This window comes from Dacryopinax primogenitus (genome assembly GCF_000292625.1).
Source record: "Dacryopinax primogenitus strain DJM-731 SS1 chromosome Unknown DACRYscaffold_14, whole genome shotgun sequence".
Lineage (NCBI taxonomy): Eukaryota > Fungi > Basidiomycota > Dacrymycetes > Dacrymycetales > Dacrymycetaceae > Dacryopinax > Dacryopinax primogenitus.
The window spans coordinates 564033-578969 of record NW_024467211.1 but is presented as its reverse complement, the minus strand read 5'-3'; the positions used below and the strand labels follow the sequence as shown (position 1 = coordinate 578969).

Genomic DNA, 14937 nt, shown 5'->3' with positions numbered 1-14937 from the left:
ATCTGTTCCATTGTTCCAGATCGTTTCGAGTGGTTTGAGGTCTCAGACCTACCAAAGATCCCTAACTCAAACAAAATTGTAAGACAACCATTGTACCCACAAACCTACCTCTGATCACTCCCAAGCACGATGAGCTACAGATATGTACCGAGCGGCTTCGTGAAGACACCAAAATGTATCGATTTATATCGTAAAGGAGAGAAACAGACGCGTCTTTCTCATGGTTATATTAGGATGACTGTTCATACAAGAACGCGGAACATGCGCCCGTCTCAAAGCATGGATCAAAGCAACGGCCGCGGAGACTATTCGGAGCCGAGCACGTGGCAGGCAAGGGACCTCAAAATTGTTGCCGTCTGCCTTTTGCCATGAAGCGCTCGACTCTCATTCGTCCATCTCCCAACAAATACCTCTCTTATTTTACCCTTTAAAATGGTGCGCACAATCATGCTAACATGGAAGGAAACAAATTTGACTTATAAAATTGATAGAGCGACGACGGATATGGTGGTGGTTACGGAGGTGATGATGGTGATGGCGGGTGGGTTGCCAAGTTTGCGTGTACATTACCCTCTAACGGCTCTCCAGCTTCGGCGGAGAAGATGGCTTCTATGTAAGAACCTAAGACTACGGATCCAGTTATTTTCTGATATCTCAAATTAGGAAGAAGATGCCGATCTTCTCCAGACGACAATGATGGATAACAGGGGATCCGTTGAACCCCACAGACTTGAATGGAGAGGGCCTCATGGGGGATACGGGGGAGGAAAAACCTCGAGTCAGTTCTCTCACTGAGAGCATGGATGTTTGTTTTGACGCATGCCCTAGATCAATGGTGTTTCCGGTGATCAACATCCTCCCGAGGATCGACCTAGTCATGTTGGGCGAACTGGTGGGGCTCGAGTTGAAGAACATCGAGAGGCAAACAAGGAGAGGATAACGACGCCGTATATGACTAAGTACGAGCGGGCACGGATCCTTGGCACACGGGCATTACAGCTCAGGTGAGCAGGTTGGACAACGAAAGTTAATCACCATCTGAGTGCCTTGCAGTATGAACGCGCCTGCCCTTGTGAATACAGAAGGAGAGACAGACCCCCTGCAAATCGCCATCAAAGAGCTCGCAGAGAAGAAGATTCCTCTGGTCATTCGTCGCTATCTTCCGGATGGCAGTTTCGAGGATTGGAAAGTGACCGAATTGGAGACATACTGATTCGCGAGAGTAATGAGTGTACAAAAGGGTACAGGGTAAGTTGCACACTGGTGCACGGTCTAAAACCCAATAGGAGATACTGAATTCTGCTCAGGATCTGTGTTCATACGCAACACTTTCACCCATTCTCGATAGCTGAAGTTACCTTGCCTATCTGTAAACGGCCCTTTCAAGAGGCGATCAATCTGTAATTTACTGCATTAACATCACATGTTATGTCTGCTTGATGGTGTTACGCACCTCGCGCTCATCCATCTTATCCCCAACGCTGCTAAGCCATTTGCGAATCTCGCTTCCCTTCACCCAGCCAGAGTCATTCTCGTCGAAGGACTCGAACGCCTCGATCAACGCCTTTGCTCTGACCAGCGGCGCCTTGCCCAGGGTCGCGCGGAGAGGATCGGGTGTAATGATCGGTTATTGCTTTGTGCGGGGGTGGACCCTTACTAACACCTGGAGCTGAATATATAACCCCAGCAAGGCAGGTTACTTTGTTCACTCCTTGTCCCTCTTTCTTCTGCTTTACTGCGAGGAACTCCGCTATAGGAAAGGGATGTTAACTCCCAGGATAGCTCGCACAGGAGCTCTCCTTCACAGACTCCAACTTCTCCCACTTCAAAGCACAATGGCACTCCACACCTCCTCCAGCCACGCCTTCGATATCCCTTCCCTCCCCCTCCAACCCCCCTCAGTAGCGGACGAAGAAGCCCAGTTCCAGTCTCGTGTTTCCCACATGGAGGAATACTTCTCTCTCCCTCGCTTTGCCCATATCAGGCGACCATACACCCCTGCCTCAGTCGTGAGTAAACAAGGTTCCCATACACCACTACCCCTCCCAGGCGCCCTGACCGCGGACAAACTATTCCGTATTCTTAGCAATGCCGCTGGCAAGGGAGAGCCGGTGCATACTATGGGAGCAATCGACCCTGTGCAGATGACGCAGATTGCGAAGTGGTTGCAGGTGGTGTATGTCAGCGGGTGGGCGTGCTCGAGTGTGTTGACGACGGCGAATAACGAGGTTGGGCCTGATCTGGCGTGAGCCCCTCACTTTACGTTCTCTTACAGGTACGCTGACATCGTTCTAGCGACTACCCGTACACGACCGTGCCTAACCAGGTACACCGCCTTTTCCGCGCTCAGCAGTTGCATGACAGGAAGCACTACGACGAGCGTATGACGGCCTCCCCTTCAGACCGTGAAAAACTGCCCTACGTAGACTACCTTCGGCCTATCATAGCCGATGCCGACACTGGGTACGTCTCCCGGCCTTTCAATTGAGCAGCAGAGCTGATTGTTGGCAGGCATGGAGGGCTGAGCAGCGTGATGAAGCTCGTCAAGCTGTTCGCAGAGTCTGTAAGTCCGTCCCTTCCTCCCATTAACACCTGCTACCACATCTCCTCAGGGTGCAGCGGCAATACACATGGAAGACCAACTGCATGGCGGTAAAAAATGCGGGCATCAAGCAGGCAAGACCCTTGTCCCCGCCTCGACGCACGTCTCTCGCCTAATCGCCTCCCGCTTCCAACTTGACCTTCTGCAGCATCCTATGTTGCTCCTCGCACGGACAGACGCCGAGTCCGCCCGGCTTATCAGTAGCACCGTCGACCCGCTCGATCATCCTTTTGTCAAAGGTGTCACTGCCCCTTGTCTGAGTCTAGCTGAGAGCCTAGCGCAAGCCGAAGCGGTCGGCAAGACCGGTGCAGAAGTGGACGCCGTCGAGACTGCATGGCATGCTGCGAACCCTGTGTGCACGTTCGAGGAAGCGGCCCGTACCGCGCTCTCCGAGTCCAGCCTGAGCGGGAAGGACGCCATCTTCGCCCAGTTCCAGACAAAGAGCAAGGGCAAGAGTATTACCGAGATGCGCCTGCTAGCGCGCACGATGCTCGGCTCAGACGTGTACTGGGACTGGGACGCTCCGCGCACCAGAGAGGGGTACTACGCCTATACCGGCGGGCTGGCCGCGGCGATCGCCCGCGCCTCCGCGTACGCGCCTTACGCCGACATGCTCTGGCTCGAGACGAGCAAACCCTCGTTTTCCGAAGCCCAAGCGTACGCGCGCGAGATCAGGAAAACGCATGAGGGAAAATGGTTTGTCTACAACCTTAGTCCGAGCTTTAACTGGGCCGCTGCGGGGTACAGCGACCAAGACCTGAAGAACTTCATCTGGGACCTGGGGAAAGAAGGGTTCGTTCTGCAGCTTATCTCCCTCGCCGGGCTGCATTCAACTGCCTTGGGGAGTCATGAGCTTGCGAAACGCTATGCGGAGGAGGGGATGTTAGCTTATGTAGAGCTTGTACAGAAGAGGGAGAAGGAGCTTGGGGTGGACGTTCTGACGCATCAGAAGTGGAGCGGAGCGGCGTATATTGATAGGATTTTGCAGAGTGAGTCATTCTACTGGTTGAGCGGTGGACGGGGATGGGATGCTGATGATGCTCCTAGCGGTCTCCTCGGGCTCGTCGAGCACTGCTTCTATGGGCAAGGATTCTACCGAACATGCGTTCTGAAGGAGGAGGTAAGACATGGATAATGGGTGTTCGGCAGTTGCCTGGAGTGGCAAAATAAATGTATTACGAATGCGCGCTACTGCCTGTATCTGTTGGTCCCTTCCCGCCCAGCCTTCCCTGGAACCGGGTGAAGGAAGGGGCAACATTACGCCCACTAGTTGTACACAACAAGGATGAATAAAGCATAGGGATATCTACCAGCCAGAGAGAGCCAAATTACACGCAAAAAAACCGCATTGGAAGGGATCCGGGAATCAAGCCGTCATGACGGCCCCAAAAAGCTCAAGAAGGAACGAAAAAGGAATCTAGAATGCAGGCGAACTGCGGATGTGCGCGTACCCGACAGGAGTAACTATCTCAAAGTTGGACAGCTCTGTCGGGCTCAGCGGGTCGTCCGTCGTACTGGAGGACATGCTCGGTCTTGGCTGCTGCTCTTCCTGCACCGGTTGGCTGAGTAACGACGCAGAGATGGAACCAGTGCGATGTGCGCGCGATATGGACGACGCGGGTGAGTGAGTGATCAGGAGCCCATCCTCGCCGACTTCGTCCATCCCAGGCACGGGTTTGCGACGGATGCTAGTCTGCCTGGTGGGCCGCGGGGGTGATTCTCGCGTGCCTTGGGGTGGGGCAGCAGAATCTCGCATTGGTCGGGCAGGCGGAGTGCTGTCTTGTGCAACGGTCGGTGATTTGGGTGGGGGCATTGGGGGCGTTGGCGATCCGGATGGGTTGAAGCCTGACATCTGAGGAGGTGACGGGGCAGCTCGGTGTGTCGCTGCGAACCGTGCATCACGAATATCAGCTTGGCCATGAATAACGTGCATAGGGGCTGATATTAGAACTGAACGACCATGGATTCTGACTCCGCCATCATCCTCGGGCTCCTTGGTCGGCTGTTGTCGTACCTTCGGACTAGCCCACTTGTTGAGCACACTTCGCGTGCGGGCAGCTTTGAGCGAAGTCCTGTTTGTGGATTGGGAGGGGGAGGGAACTCGAGCATGTGCTTGGAGAACCGGCGTAGGCGATCGGAGGCTCAGACGGGAATCTTGGTCGAAGCGGAAGTGATCCAGACCAGAGTCACGCTTGCCGTCTTTGAAATCGCTAATACTGTCTGCGGAAGAAGTCGATATTCTTGGACTAGTAAGATCGATTGCACTGTATGGGCTTGGCGGCATCGGGGACTTCGGGGTGGGTGGTGGTAACGGTGGACTCTCTGCTTCGGGAACATCCTGCAGACCTGCTTGCGCGCCCTTCTTCCACAACCGCCTGATACTTTTCACGCTCATGATTGACTGCGAACGCTTGCGCTCTGTCTTGACGTCCTTTAGCGACGATTCTTCCGAGAAGCGGCTCGAGTCTCTGCTCCGCACGGATTCGTTCCTTTCGATGGATGGAGACTTGGTCGATCGGCGATCCTTCTTGTCCTTCGGACTAATATTTATGCCCTCTTCTTCGGCGGAACGGGCGCGCTGTAGTGTCTCGATGGATACTGTGGCAGGGGCAAAGGGACGGTCCTCGGGCCCCATAATCCCGGGAGCCATGAGGCCATCCACACCCTGTTGAGCCACGGTTGGGCTGACGGGAATGGCGGGCCAGCCACCAACCACCAACCTGTTTTAATCATCAGTACTCTCCATGAAAGATGAATCAGAGATTAGTACCCAGTTGACTTGCCAGTAAGACCTGGAAAGGCCGGACTGGGTCTGGTGCTCAGATCCGGCGATATAGTCAGATCCATAAGAGAGGAGCTGCCCCCTGGCTTAGGGGATATCTGCGCATATGCCTGTCCTGAGATGAGTGACTGCGCTTCGATGGCTTGTGAAAATATCGCATACCTTCTCGATATCATCCAGTTCCTTCTGCATGCGTATTTGGCTTGCTCTGAGACTGTCTGCTTCCGAGTCAACACTGCTCTGCCGGTTGGAGGACGCTCGGGACGTCGTCTTCTGCAAGCGAGTATAGGGCAAGCCTTGGAGTGAATCTCGTTCACCAGGCTCGCGGTCAATGACTCGATCGGTAATATGCGGGCTTGGCGCAAGACGCAACGGTGCGGGAGGAGCGCTGCGTTTTCCCTGCGGTGCTGGGGGAGAAAGCCCTGAGCCGGATCCGACTGGAGAATCCCCGGTAGCTGTCGAGTTCGAGGGGATGCGGGAGTGCCTCATAGATTCACGTGGAGAGCCACCAGGGGTGACCGTTTCCGGCGAATGTATAGGTTCGGGACTGAACGCCATCCTTTCTTCCCTTCCATCGGCTTCAGCATCGTCCCGGCTCACCTCAACGACAGTAACCGGATGCCTCAAACTGTCTCTTAGCTCCTCCCTCAGCTGTGCCTGAGTGATCATCTTTTGCCCATGCTTCGCGTTCCACAGACTGACGACATCTTCCACATCGTCCGTGCTGTCCCAGTCTGTACCGCTTCCGCTCCCGCTCCCGTCATCAAACCGTCCAGGACTCGGCGGTGCCAGCGGTGCCAGCATATGTCCCTCTTCGTCTGTTCCATCGTCCCTTACCGCATCGACAGGAGAGGGAGGCAATGGCCTTGTGGGTGGGGGTGCGGGAGCAGCCGGAGAATATGGCATACCATTCATCCTTATCCCAAGGCCCTGTATGCCAACAGCAGACAACGACGAGCGATGCGAATTCGCCGGCTGAGCCGCGTTGGAGGAGATCGAGCTGCGCAGTGTGGACCAGGTTTCGCCGTCGGCAGGGAAGACGTCGCCCAAAGGATCGGAACTGATTGAAAGGAAGGGGATAGTCGGCGGTCCCAGCTCCTTTTCTTCTTGTTCCTCCGATCCGTCGGTGTGGATCTCCCCTTCTTCACTAGTTTCTCTGGTTTCGAATACCTCTTTGGTGTCGAGTTCTACCTCCTCTTCAGGGGAGAGGGTCAGCTCTGCCTCCTCTTCTGGCGAGAGTGTCACATCCTCTTCCTCCACCTCTTCCTGCTCATGCGCATCCCCATCCTCATCCTCAAGCTGCACATACTCTGGTTCCGTCATCCGTTCCCTCCCCTCCTCCGTGTCTTCCTCTAGAATCATCTCAGGCGTCTCCAGCTCGTGACTGAACAACTCCGGTTCCAGTTCATGCATCACCCCACCCATTACAGTCCCACTCCCAGGGCTCAACAGCCCGTCCTCGCTCCTCAACATCCCCGCGCTAGGAAGTGGCGAGTCCCCGTCCAAGCGGAACAACGGCGATCTCGGACTCCTGGAAGTGGCTCTCGAGTTAGCTCGGGAGGGGAGCATCAGCGGTAATGGCCCTCCCCTGACTCCAGGGCTGGGGGAAGGCGCAGCAGACTGACTACCGCCTCGGGTACGCGCAAGCCAGAGGTCGAACCACCCAGCTTTGGATCGGTCGATGTCGAATTCTACTTTGCCGACTATAGGGGAAGGGACGGAGAGGGAGAGGGAGGTGCTGGGCCGGGAGAGGTACGCCGCGCGTGAGGGATAGGGAGGCCGAGAGGGGTGGGAGGAGGCTGTGGAAGCGAGAGAGGCGAGGCTATCTTGTCGTATTCTTGGTTCGGGGATGTCGCTTCCTGGACCGGAGGGGTGGTGGGAGTCGAGAGGGGAGGGCCGGCCAGAGCCGAAAGGGAAGGCTTGTCGACGCGGTGAAGGCCCCATGCCGGCACCGGCACCAGTGTTCAGCGGTCTGAGTACTTGTCCCTGCGCATGCGCGAGGTCGCTCGAAATGCTGGCGCTGGGTGAGGTGACGGCGCTGTCATCAACTGGGCTGTCGCGCAGCGTATTCGGGGGGCTTGGTACTGGGGAGTGAGAGTGCGGAGGGAGGTGTGAAGCGACGCTGGCGCTCCTCGGGGAAGTCAAAGCGGCAGCAAGCTCCTCTCGCTCCATACGCAGCAGTGGCTGCCAAAGAAGGCGCCACGCGTCGTCTGATATCCTCGGTCCTGCCATCCCCGAGGCGCCCGTCTCCGGATCTTCAGATAAGAGAAAAAAAAGCATCCCACTCGTGCTTGGGAGTTTGTATTCGCGCGCTACAGCACCTAGCTGGCCTTTGAGAGTCGAGTGCAGTGGGACGAGAGCACCTCGTTTCAGCTGGGCTTCGGCAGACGGGTCGGGTGCGAGCGATAGCGGGGGAATGACGTGGATAAGGAAACGGGTTGCCGTTGATCTCGAATGACCGTGTGCGTGTGGGTTGGGGTTAGAGTGCGGCGAATGGGGAGGAACAGGTGCGAATCCGAACTGGTGTGGGGAGTGCGCGTCGCCTAACGGAGGGAGGGGAGTGCTGACCCCGAACGCGTTGGCAAGCTTTGCGAGCCGCATGGGGGGGACAGCTGCTCCGGGCATAGGGCGTGCAGTGAGTGTTGACGTGAGCGTAACCCGGTTCGTGTCATCGTCGAAGTCATCTTCTTCCTCCAGCCCATCGATATCGACCCTCAGCATCTGCCCTTTCCCAATCTCCTCCTCATACCCATCCGACACGGGTACAGACGTGCTCGGCGAGATCATGCCGTGGTCGTGGTCGAAGATCTCGCTAGGCTGAGTGGACGGCTGGGAGCTGGAGGTCGACGACGACCGAGGAGATCGCTTCTTACGGTTGTGCGTTCGGGAAAGACTCTGACTGCTTCTATCGCTAGTGGTGGTGCTAGTACTCCTAATGGTGTCTTGTATTGCTTGGGGTGGTTGTGAAGCTTGCAAAGCGGAGAGAACCATCTGCACAAAGGGCGAATAGACACTGAGGGAGCGCGACGGTGAACTGATCAGAGAAGGACGGCGTTTCGCGCGGTGCTGTCGTCTACACGTCGGCTGATTGCGTGCTTCCTCGTTGTTGGCGTAAGAAGTGTTGAACGTAGAGGACGTTAGAGAGCGTCAGAGGTAGACATGAGAGGCAGATAGAGAAAAGCAGTCCAAGTTGCACCAATTCGCAGACAATGAACAGACAAAAAGTAAGCAAAGTAATGACCAGGAACAGAGGCAAGAGGACAAGGAAATACACTTCGGCCGTTGTCATGTATGTGGAATTCTCCCGTGGAACCCTAATCATGAGGGGTGGCGGTGTTAGTCTTCTATCGGGATCATTTTACAAACCTTATTTCCATTCAAATCAAAACGGAAGCAACAATGTCTCAGATCGTAATGTTGACCAGATGAGGTACCTCAGTGGTTGGGACAGGGTAACGAGGGATCGGGCGCTTAAGCTTTATGGAAGGGACACGTTTATCCATGGGGTTGCCCGAGGACTAGAGTACAGGATAATACAACAATGTCTCTAATGATACACACCCTCCTCTTCCCCCCCTACGTCTTATTCTTGATTGTAATCTTTAACTTTGGCGGTCTTGCTCCCGGGCTCTCCGCATGATCCCTCACCAGCGGGGGACTCGTCGCCAACGGACTGCTCACATTCGGGAACCCAAATGCACTGGCCTGCCTTGCCAACCCCGGCGTAGAGAAGCTCGGGAACGCCGCATGCGCCGCAGGTGGGCTGGCAGCTATGGGCGTCGCGGTTGTTGGCACAGGATTGAACTCTGCGTACCGCGGACATTTTCGATTCGTCTTCATGTGTCCTATCTGCCCGCAGTTGCCACACCGGCGAGAAGTGTCCGCTTTGGCAGGCCGGTCGAGCTGGATTGGCCGCCCTCCAGACTTGACTAGACTCTGGTTCTTCCTAGTCAACCGCCGTTCTTGGTTCCGCTTCATTCTGCTGATCTCAGCTTCAAGCCGCTTGCGCATCCGGGTATCCGTCGTCGCGTCTCCAGTGGGGAGAGCAACGTCGGGCATCATATTCTCTTCCTCGATATTTCTGCGCGCGCGGATATAGACGTTGATCACGTTTTCGTCTCGTACGATCTCAGTCTTCCAGCTACCGTCTGGCTGCATCCTACGAATTCGCAGAACCCGATTTGCGCTTGCTTGGTTGGCAGCTACCCCGCCCTGGCTGAGCATGTCGTCCTCCATATCCCGTTCGAGATCGGCGCTAGAGCCTCGGCTGTATTCCGACGCACCGCGCACATAGGATGGTCCAGCAGCGAGAGGAGAACGGACAGGCGGGGAGAAGGCCGTATGTGCCGTAGGGAACTGCCGTTCATCACGGAATGTGATCGGTTTCGGGGCGGAGTACCCCACTGAGGGCTGGCGAGAGCCCCGCATGGGCTCTTCTTCTTCCACATCTAGATCAGGCTCGATCTTGGACGAAAGGGAGTCATATTGGGCTTTCCAGATACGTTCGATTTCAGAGCGGTAGATTTGCTGTTGCTGCTGTACGTTGTACCGATGGGCATTCTTGGGTCGTGCATTGGCCTCAGCTGAAGATGGTCACTAACGGTTCTAGACACTTCGAAAGTTGAAACGCACCAATTTTCTCCTGCGCATCCTCTCCCGCGCGGATGAATATCTCCTTCATGGAGACCCTCACGAAGCTGAACGCCTCCCCTCTTCCTGTAGGGTCACCCTCCCCATGCAGTTTGAGCATTGCCTTGTTCTGCGTCGCGTTTATAAAGTTCTTCGTCGCGATCCAGGGCGCAAGCTGCTGTTCGATGCCCATACCTTCCCCATCTTCCCCCTCCCCTGCTTCCGCTTCCTCGCCCGCACCGTCTGCGGCTTGGCCGTACCCAGCATCTAGTAGATGCCGCTGACCAACCTGCATCGCTTCGCAGAGAACGACACTCTCCGGCGTGACCAGTGCGATGATCTCGCTATCGGGCAGCAGAGTGTGCTTAGACTTGAGTCGCCAATATCCCTGGTGCTCGCCGCGTCGATTATACTCCATGAGCTCTTTGAGTCGTCCTCTCATTTGCAGCTCGTTTTGGTCCGGGAAATACTTCATCAACCGGCTGATCTTAATGCGCTCCTGCTTGCTTTTCTTGAGCAGCCGGTAGACAATACCCTCGAGGCGCTTTTTGATGGTAGTCGTTATGGCTCGGGAGTGTGGTCCAGGCACGGGAACTACAGGATACGTCTGACCGACTACGAAAAGGTTTTTGATTTCCCGGAGGAAATATTTTGTCTCCCCATTTTGAGTGCTCCTGTAGCCGTGCAATAAGCGACTCGCTCAGCTCAGGAGGCTGTTGACGTACCGAACAACAAGAAAATCTGTAGCGTATGGTTTATGTCGGAACAAGGGTGCCCGGATGAGGTTATTATACAGCGTGGGGACCATCTGACCCGGCTCAGCTGAGCCAAATTTAAGGAACGGCGACTCATCCTTGGGTTCCAGGACAAATGCAACACCAACGTCGGCTTTCGGTACATGGTCGTCGCCTTCGGTACGCTTTCGGTAGTAATTGACAAGAATAGCACCCATGCCGATGGAGGACATAATAGGAGGAAACTCCTCCTACTAGAGCATAAGAAAGTGTAGCTCATTGTTGCGACGGAGATGCTCACGGAAAATTCCCATAGCAGGTAATTCGACCCATCTTTCAGCGTGAGATCTGACGTCCTACGCATTTCCTGACCTTCGCCCTTGTTCCGCTTGCTCTTGTCCTTGTCGCGTTTGCGTACGCGGGAAAAGCGAAGCTCCATATCCGTCGGGAACAATAAAGCTGGGCGATGCCAAGCGCGAGCTTCGCTCTTTCCAAGGCGTGTTTTGAACTGTGCCAGGGATCAGAACATCCTCCTCTGACTAAACGAGCACGTACGAATGGCAGCTGAAGCTTTTGTGCGGGATATGCATGTTGCACTTCCAGGTTTCCGAATGTCTGCCTCACACCTCTCTGCACGCCTCTTCCGTGCAAAGTCTCATACATGTGGTCGTTAGACAAATTAAACTTGTCTTTGACTTGTTGTGCGGCTCGATTTGAAATGATGCTCTGTTGCAGACGAGCTTTACGAGATAGCGGTTGCGGGATAGGGGCGGTTGGTTGCTCGTGTTTCTCTGCAACAGCTACCGGTTTCGGCGGTGCCAAGAAAGGTTTGAATAGTGTCGATGGAGTCCACATAATGGACTTCGCCCAGTCATCACTGTCGAGCCAAGCATTGTACTCAGGGTAGTGAGGCTGACTGTCGTCTTGGTCGGTATGCTTCACGTGTGCTTTGTTAGGTCTGGTTGTAATGAGCTGCCTGTTCTCAGATATATGCGCAGTTGCTTACGGCTTCCACATGATATCTTTCTCCCATGGCGCTATCATCACCGGATCAAACACATCTTCCACCATGTCAAGATCAAATAGCTCTTCTCCAAGCTTTCGACGTTTCTGTATGCGGAACTCGTCAGTACAGACTACAGGGCTTGGAACATCACAACATACCAATATCGCTCTCCGCAAGGTATCATCAATGGAACCTTCCGTCTCCCATTCTGCTCGTTTACGTGGTAATACGGGTTGGATGATGTCGAACAAGTCCTCCGAGAGAAGATTCCGTTGTCCTGGGCCAGGTTTCGACGCATTGCCGGTCTCAGGCCCAGGAGGTGGTGAAGGTGGACCAGTAACTAGCTCAACTAGAACACATGTCAGCGTCTCCCTATGCATGATCAAAGGTCTACTCACTCGTTGCAGTTCGTGTGGGGTAATGTCGCTTCCGTACGGGTTTGCTAGCGAAGATTTCCGTGAACGGCAACACCTTGTCTGGTCTGAAGCTCGGAAAGAGATCATACACGCTTCTCTCCGGCTCCACTTGTTTCTTGGAAATGACCTCCATGTGTTCGAGCGGCATGAGCGGCTTCATGTCGATTGATCTCGGGCCTCCAACCGGCGTTGCCACCATGCCATTGGCACCCTCTTCTCGCATCTCTCGGTCGACTTCCTCTTCCCAATCATCTCCTGTATCTCGCCCTGTTGGCTCCTCATCCGCAATGCCTTTTCCCAGATCAAATCCCATCCCCTGCAGCCCGAGCTGATTAGAAAGTCCTGAGGTGTTCACCTCCATCTCGGACAGCACCGAGCCAAGCGAAAAGCCGGCCAGTGAGCTAAAGAAGCTCGCTTCATCGCGATCCTATTGATTACAATCAGCTTCCACTTATCCACACGCGCGTAAGGCATATTCTCACCTCTGCCATGATGTGCAATGCCAATGACGCCTGAAGCGCTATGTACGACTCTTGAGGGCTGGTGGTCGTAGTTTCACAGAGGACGGAAGTATATTCACGTGCTCCCATACGCGCCCTGCGCGCTGTTGGGTGCGCGCCTAACAGCATTCAACACGAACAAGTACCTCACGTCTCCCACTGCTGTTATGGCATCAGCTCTGTCTCACGGCCGTCCAACGACTCTCCAAGTAGCAAAAGGCAAGCGCGAAACCTCTGGCGTGTTTTCTCTTTTCTCGCCCCCTCAGATCCAGCAATTCAAAGAGGCATTCGGCCTGGTGGACCAAGATGGAGATGGGGTAGTGGATGAGGCCGATCTCAAAGGCATACTCGGGTCATTAGGCAAGTCTTATGAAGAGAGGCTCGTGCAAGGGTGTCACTAAGTACGAGTATAGGCATACCCCCAACACCAGAACTCATCTCCGGGCTGCTTTCGGCGCGACCTGGTGGGCCTGGGCAAGGCGCTGCTGGTCAGAGCAAAGGCGTCAACTTCACAATGTTCTTAACGATGATGGGCGAGCGATTGGTAGAGCTGGATCCGGAAGCAGAGTTGATCGAGGCGTTTGAGTCCTTCGACGAGAATGACTCTGGCTGGGTGAAGGGAAGCGAGATTCGCAAATGGCTTAGCAGCGTTGGGGATAAGATGGATGAGCGCGAGGTGCGTAACACCATCAAGCAGAGATAATACGTGGTGTTAATGCAGTAAATTACAGATTGATCGCCTCTTGAAAGGGCCGTTTACAGATAGGCAAGGTAACTTCAACTATCGAGAATGGGTGAAAGTGTTGCGTGTGAACACAGATCCTGAGCAGAATTCAGTATCTCCTATTGGGTTTTAGACCGCAGTGTGCAACTTACCCTGTATCCTTTTGTACACTCATCACTCTCGCGAATCAGTATGTCTCCAATTCGGTCACTTTCCAATCCTCGAAACTGCCATCCGGAAGATAGCGACGAATGACCAGAGGAATCTTCTTCTCTGCGAGCTCTTTGATGGCGATTTGCAGGGGGTCTGTCTCTCCTTCTGTATTCACAAGGGCAGGCGCGTTCATACTGCAAGGCACTCAGATGGTGATTAACTTTCGTTGTCCAACCTGCTCACCTGAGCTGTAATGCCCGCGTGCCAAGGATCCGCGCCCGTTCATACTTAGTCATATACGGCGTCGTTATCCTCTCCTTGTTTGCCTCTCGATGTTCTTCAACTCGAGCCCCACCAGTTCGCCCAACATGACTAGGTCGATCCTCGGCAGGATGTTGATCACCGGAAACACCATTGATCTAGGGAATGCGTCAAAACAAACATCCATGCTCTCAGTAAGAGGACTGACTCGAGGCTTTTCCTCCCCCGTATCCCCCATGAGGCCGTCTCCGTTCAAGTCTGTGGGGTTCAACGGATCCCCTGTGGCATCATCATCCATCATTGTCGTCTGGAGAAGATCGGCATCTTCTTCCTAATTTGAGATATCAGAAAATAACTGGATCCGTAGTCTTAGGTTCTTACATAGAAGCCATCTTCTCCGCCGAAGCTGGAGAGCCGTTAGAGGGTAATGTACACGCAAACTTGGCAACCCACCCGCCATCACCATCATCACCTCCGTAACCACCACCATATCCGTCGTCGCTCTATCAATTTTATAAGTCAAATTTGTTTCCTTCCATGTTAGCATGATTGTGCGCACCATTTTAAAGGGTAAAATAAGAGAGGTATTTGTTGGGAGATGGACGAATGAGAGTCGAGCGCTTCATGGCAAAAGGCAGACGGCAACAATTTTGAGGTCCCTTGCCTGCCACGTGCTCGGCTCCGAATAGTCTCCGCGGCCGTTGCTTTGATCCATGCTTTGAGACGGGCGCATGTTCCGCGTTCTTGTATGAACAGTCATCCTAATATAACCATGAGAAAGACGCGTCTGTTTCTCTCCTTTACGATATAAATCGATACATTTTGGTGTCTTCACGAAGCCGCTCGGTACATATCTGTAGCTCATCGTGCTTGGGAGTGATCAGAGGTAGGTTTGTGGTACAATGGTTGTCTTACAATTTTGTTTGAGTTTAGGATCTTTGTAGGTCTGAGACCTCAAACCACTCGAAACGATCTGAACAATGGAACAGATTCATTGCTCAAATCATTACTCGAACTTTGTTTGGGGAATGGCAACATCAGGCCGATCAATCCCGGTTGATCCTTTTTGATCGCGGTTAAATTTGATCGAGACGGATGTTGGACAAGCATATTTTCTCGTCATCTGAACG

General features: G+C 54.2%; 6 protein-coding genes across 6 annotated transcripts; 3 read left to right on the top strand and 3 right to left on the bottom strand.

Annotated features, from left to right (window-relative positions):
- Positions 1 to 748: 748 nt before the first annotated feature.
- Positions 749 to 1213, top strand: DACRYDRAFT_109412 (RNA polymerase Rpb6; the record flags this gene model as incomplete). The annotated part of the gene is made up of 3 exons (XM_040768872.1): positions 749 to 778; positions 829 to 1004; positions 1054 to 1213. 3 exons carry the CDS (start codon positions 749 to 751, stop codon positions 1211 to 1213), a joined length of 366 nt encoding a protein of 121 aa, XP_040626883.1.
- A 622-nt stretch (positions 1214 to 1835) lies between these two features.
- DACRYDRAFT_101089 (isocitrate lyase and phosphorylmutase) lies at positions 1836 to 4268 on the top strand (the record flags this gene model as incomplete). Its single annotated transcript, XM_040767518.1, has 5 exons — positions 1836 to 2245; positions 2296 to 2463; positions 2512 to 2563; positions 2613 to 3591; positions 3650 to 4268. The coding sequence occupies 5 exons, from the start codon at positions 1836 to 1838 to the stop codon at positions 3712 to 3714; spliced, it is 1674 nt and encodes a 557-aa protein (XP_040626882.1). The 3' UTR covers positions 3715 to 4268.
- Positions 4269 to 7282: 3014 nt separating this feature from the next.
- Positions 7283 to 7837, bottom strand: DACRYDRAFT_23539 (uncharacterized protein; the record flags this gene model as incomplete). Its single annotated transcript, XM_040773275.1, has 1 exon — positions 7283 to 7837. A coding segment is annotated over exon 1 (188 nt), but the record flags the coding sequence as incomplete, so codon positions are not given.
- A 1099-nt stretch (positions 7838 to 8936) lies between these two features.
- On the bottom strand, positions 8937 to 12673 carry DACRYDRAFT_117598 (uncharacterized protein). Its single transcript, XM_040770416.1, has 9 exons — positions 12652 to 12673; positions 12152 to 12596; positions 11912 to 12102; positions 11754 to 11857; positions 11303 to 11705; positions 11049 to 11255; positions 10739 to 10998; positions 10017 to 10687; positions 8937 to 9967 (listed from the first exon to the last, which is right to left on the bottom strand). Exons 1-9 carry the CDS (start codon positions 12658 to 12660, stop codon positions 8961 to 8963), a joined length of 3297 nt encoding a protein of 1098 aa, XP_040626880.1. The 5' UTR covers positions 12661 to 12673; the 3' UTR covers positions 8937 to 8960.
- Positions 12674 to 12836: 163 nt separating this feature from the next.
- Positions 12837 to 13526, top strand: DACRYDRAFT_90062 (EF-hand; the record flags this gene model as incomplete). Its single annotated transcript, XM_040776941.1, has 3 exons — positions 12837 to 13029; positions 13083 to 13345; positions 13401 to 13526. 3 exons carry the CDS (start codon positions 12837 to 12839, stop codon positions 13524 to 13526), a joined length of 582 nt encoding a protein of 193 aa, XP_040626879.1.
- A 54-nt stretch (positions 13527 to 13580) lies between these two features.
- On the bottom strand, positions 13581 to 13878 carry DACRYDRAFT_54810 (RNA polymerase Rpb6; the record flags this gene model as incomplete). Its single annotated transcript, XM_040775286.1, has 2 exons — positions 13581 to 13740; positions 13790 to 13878. Coding segments are annotated over 2 exons (249 nt in total), but the record flags the coding sequence as incomplete, so codon positions are not given.
- Between the last annotated feature and the right edge of the window lie 1059 nt (positions 13879 to 14937).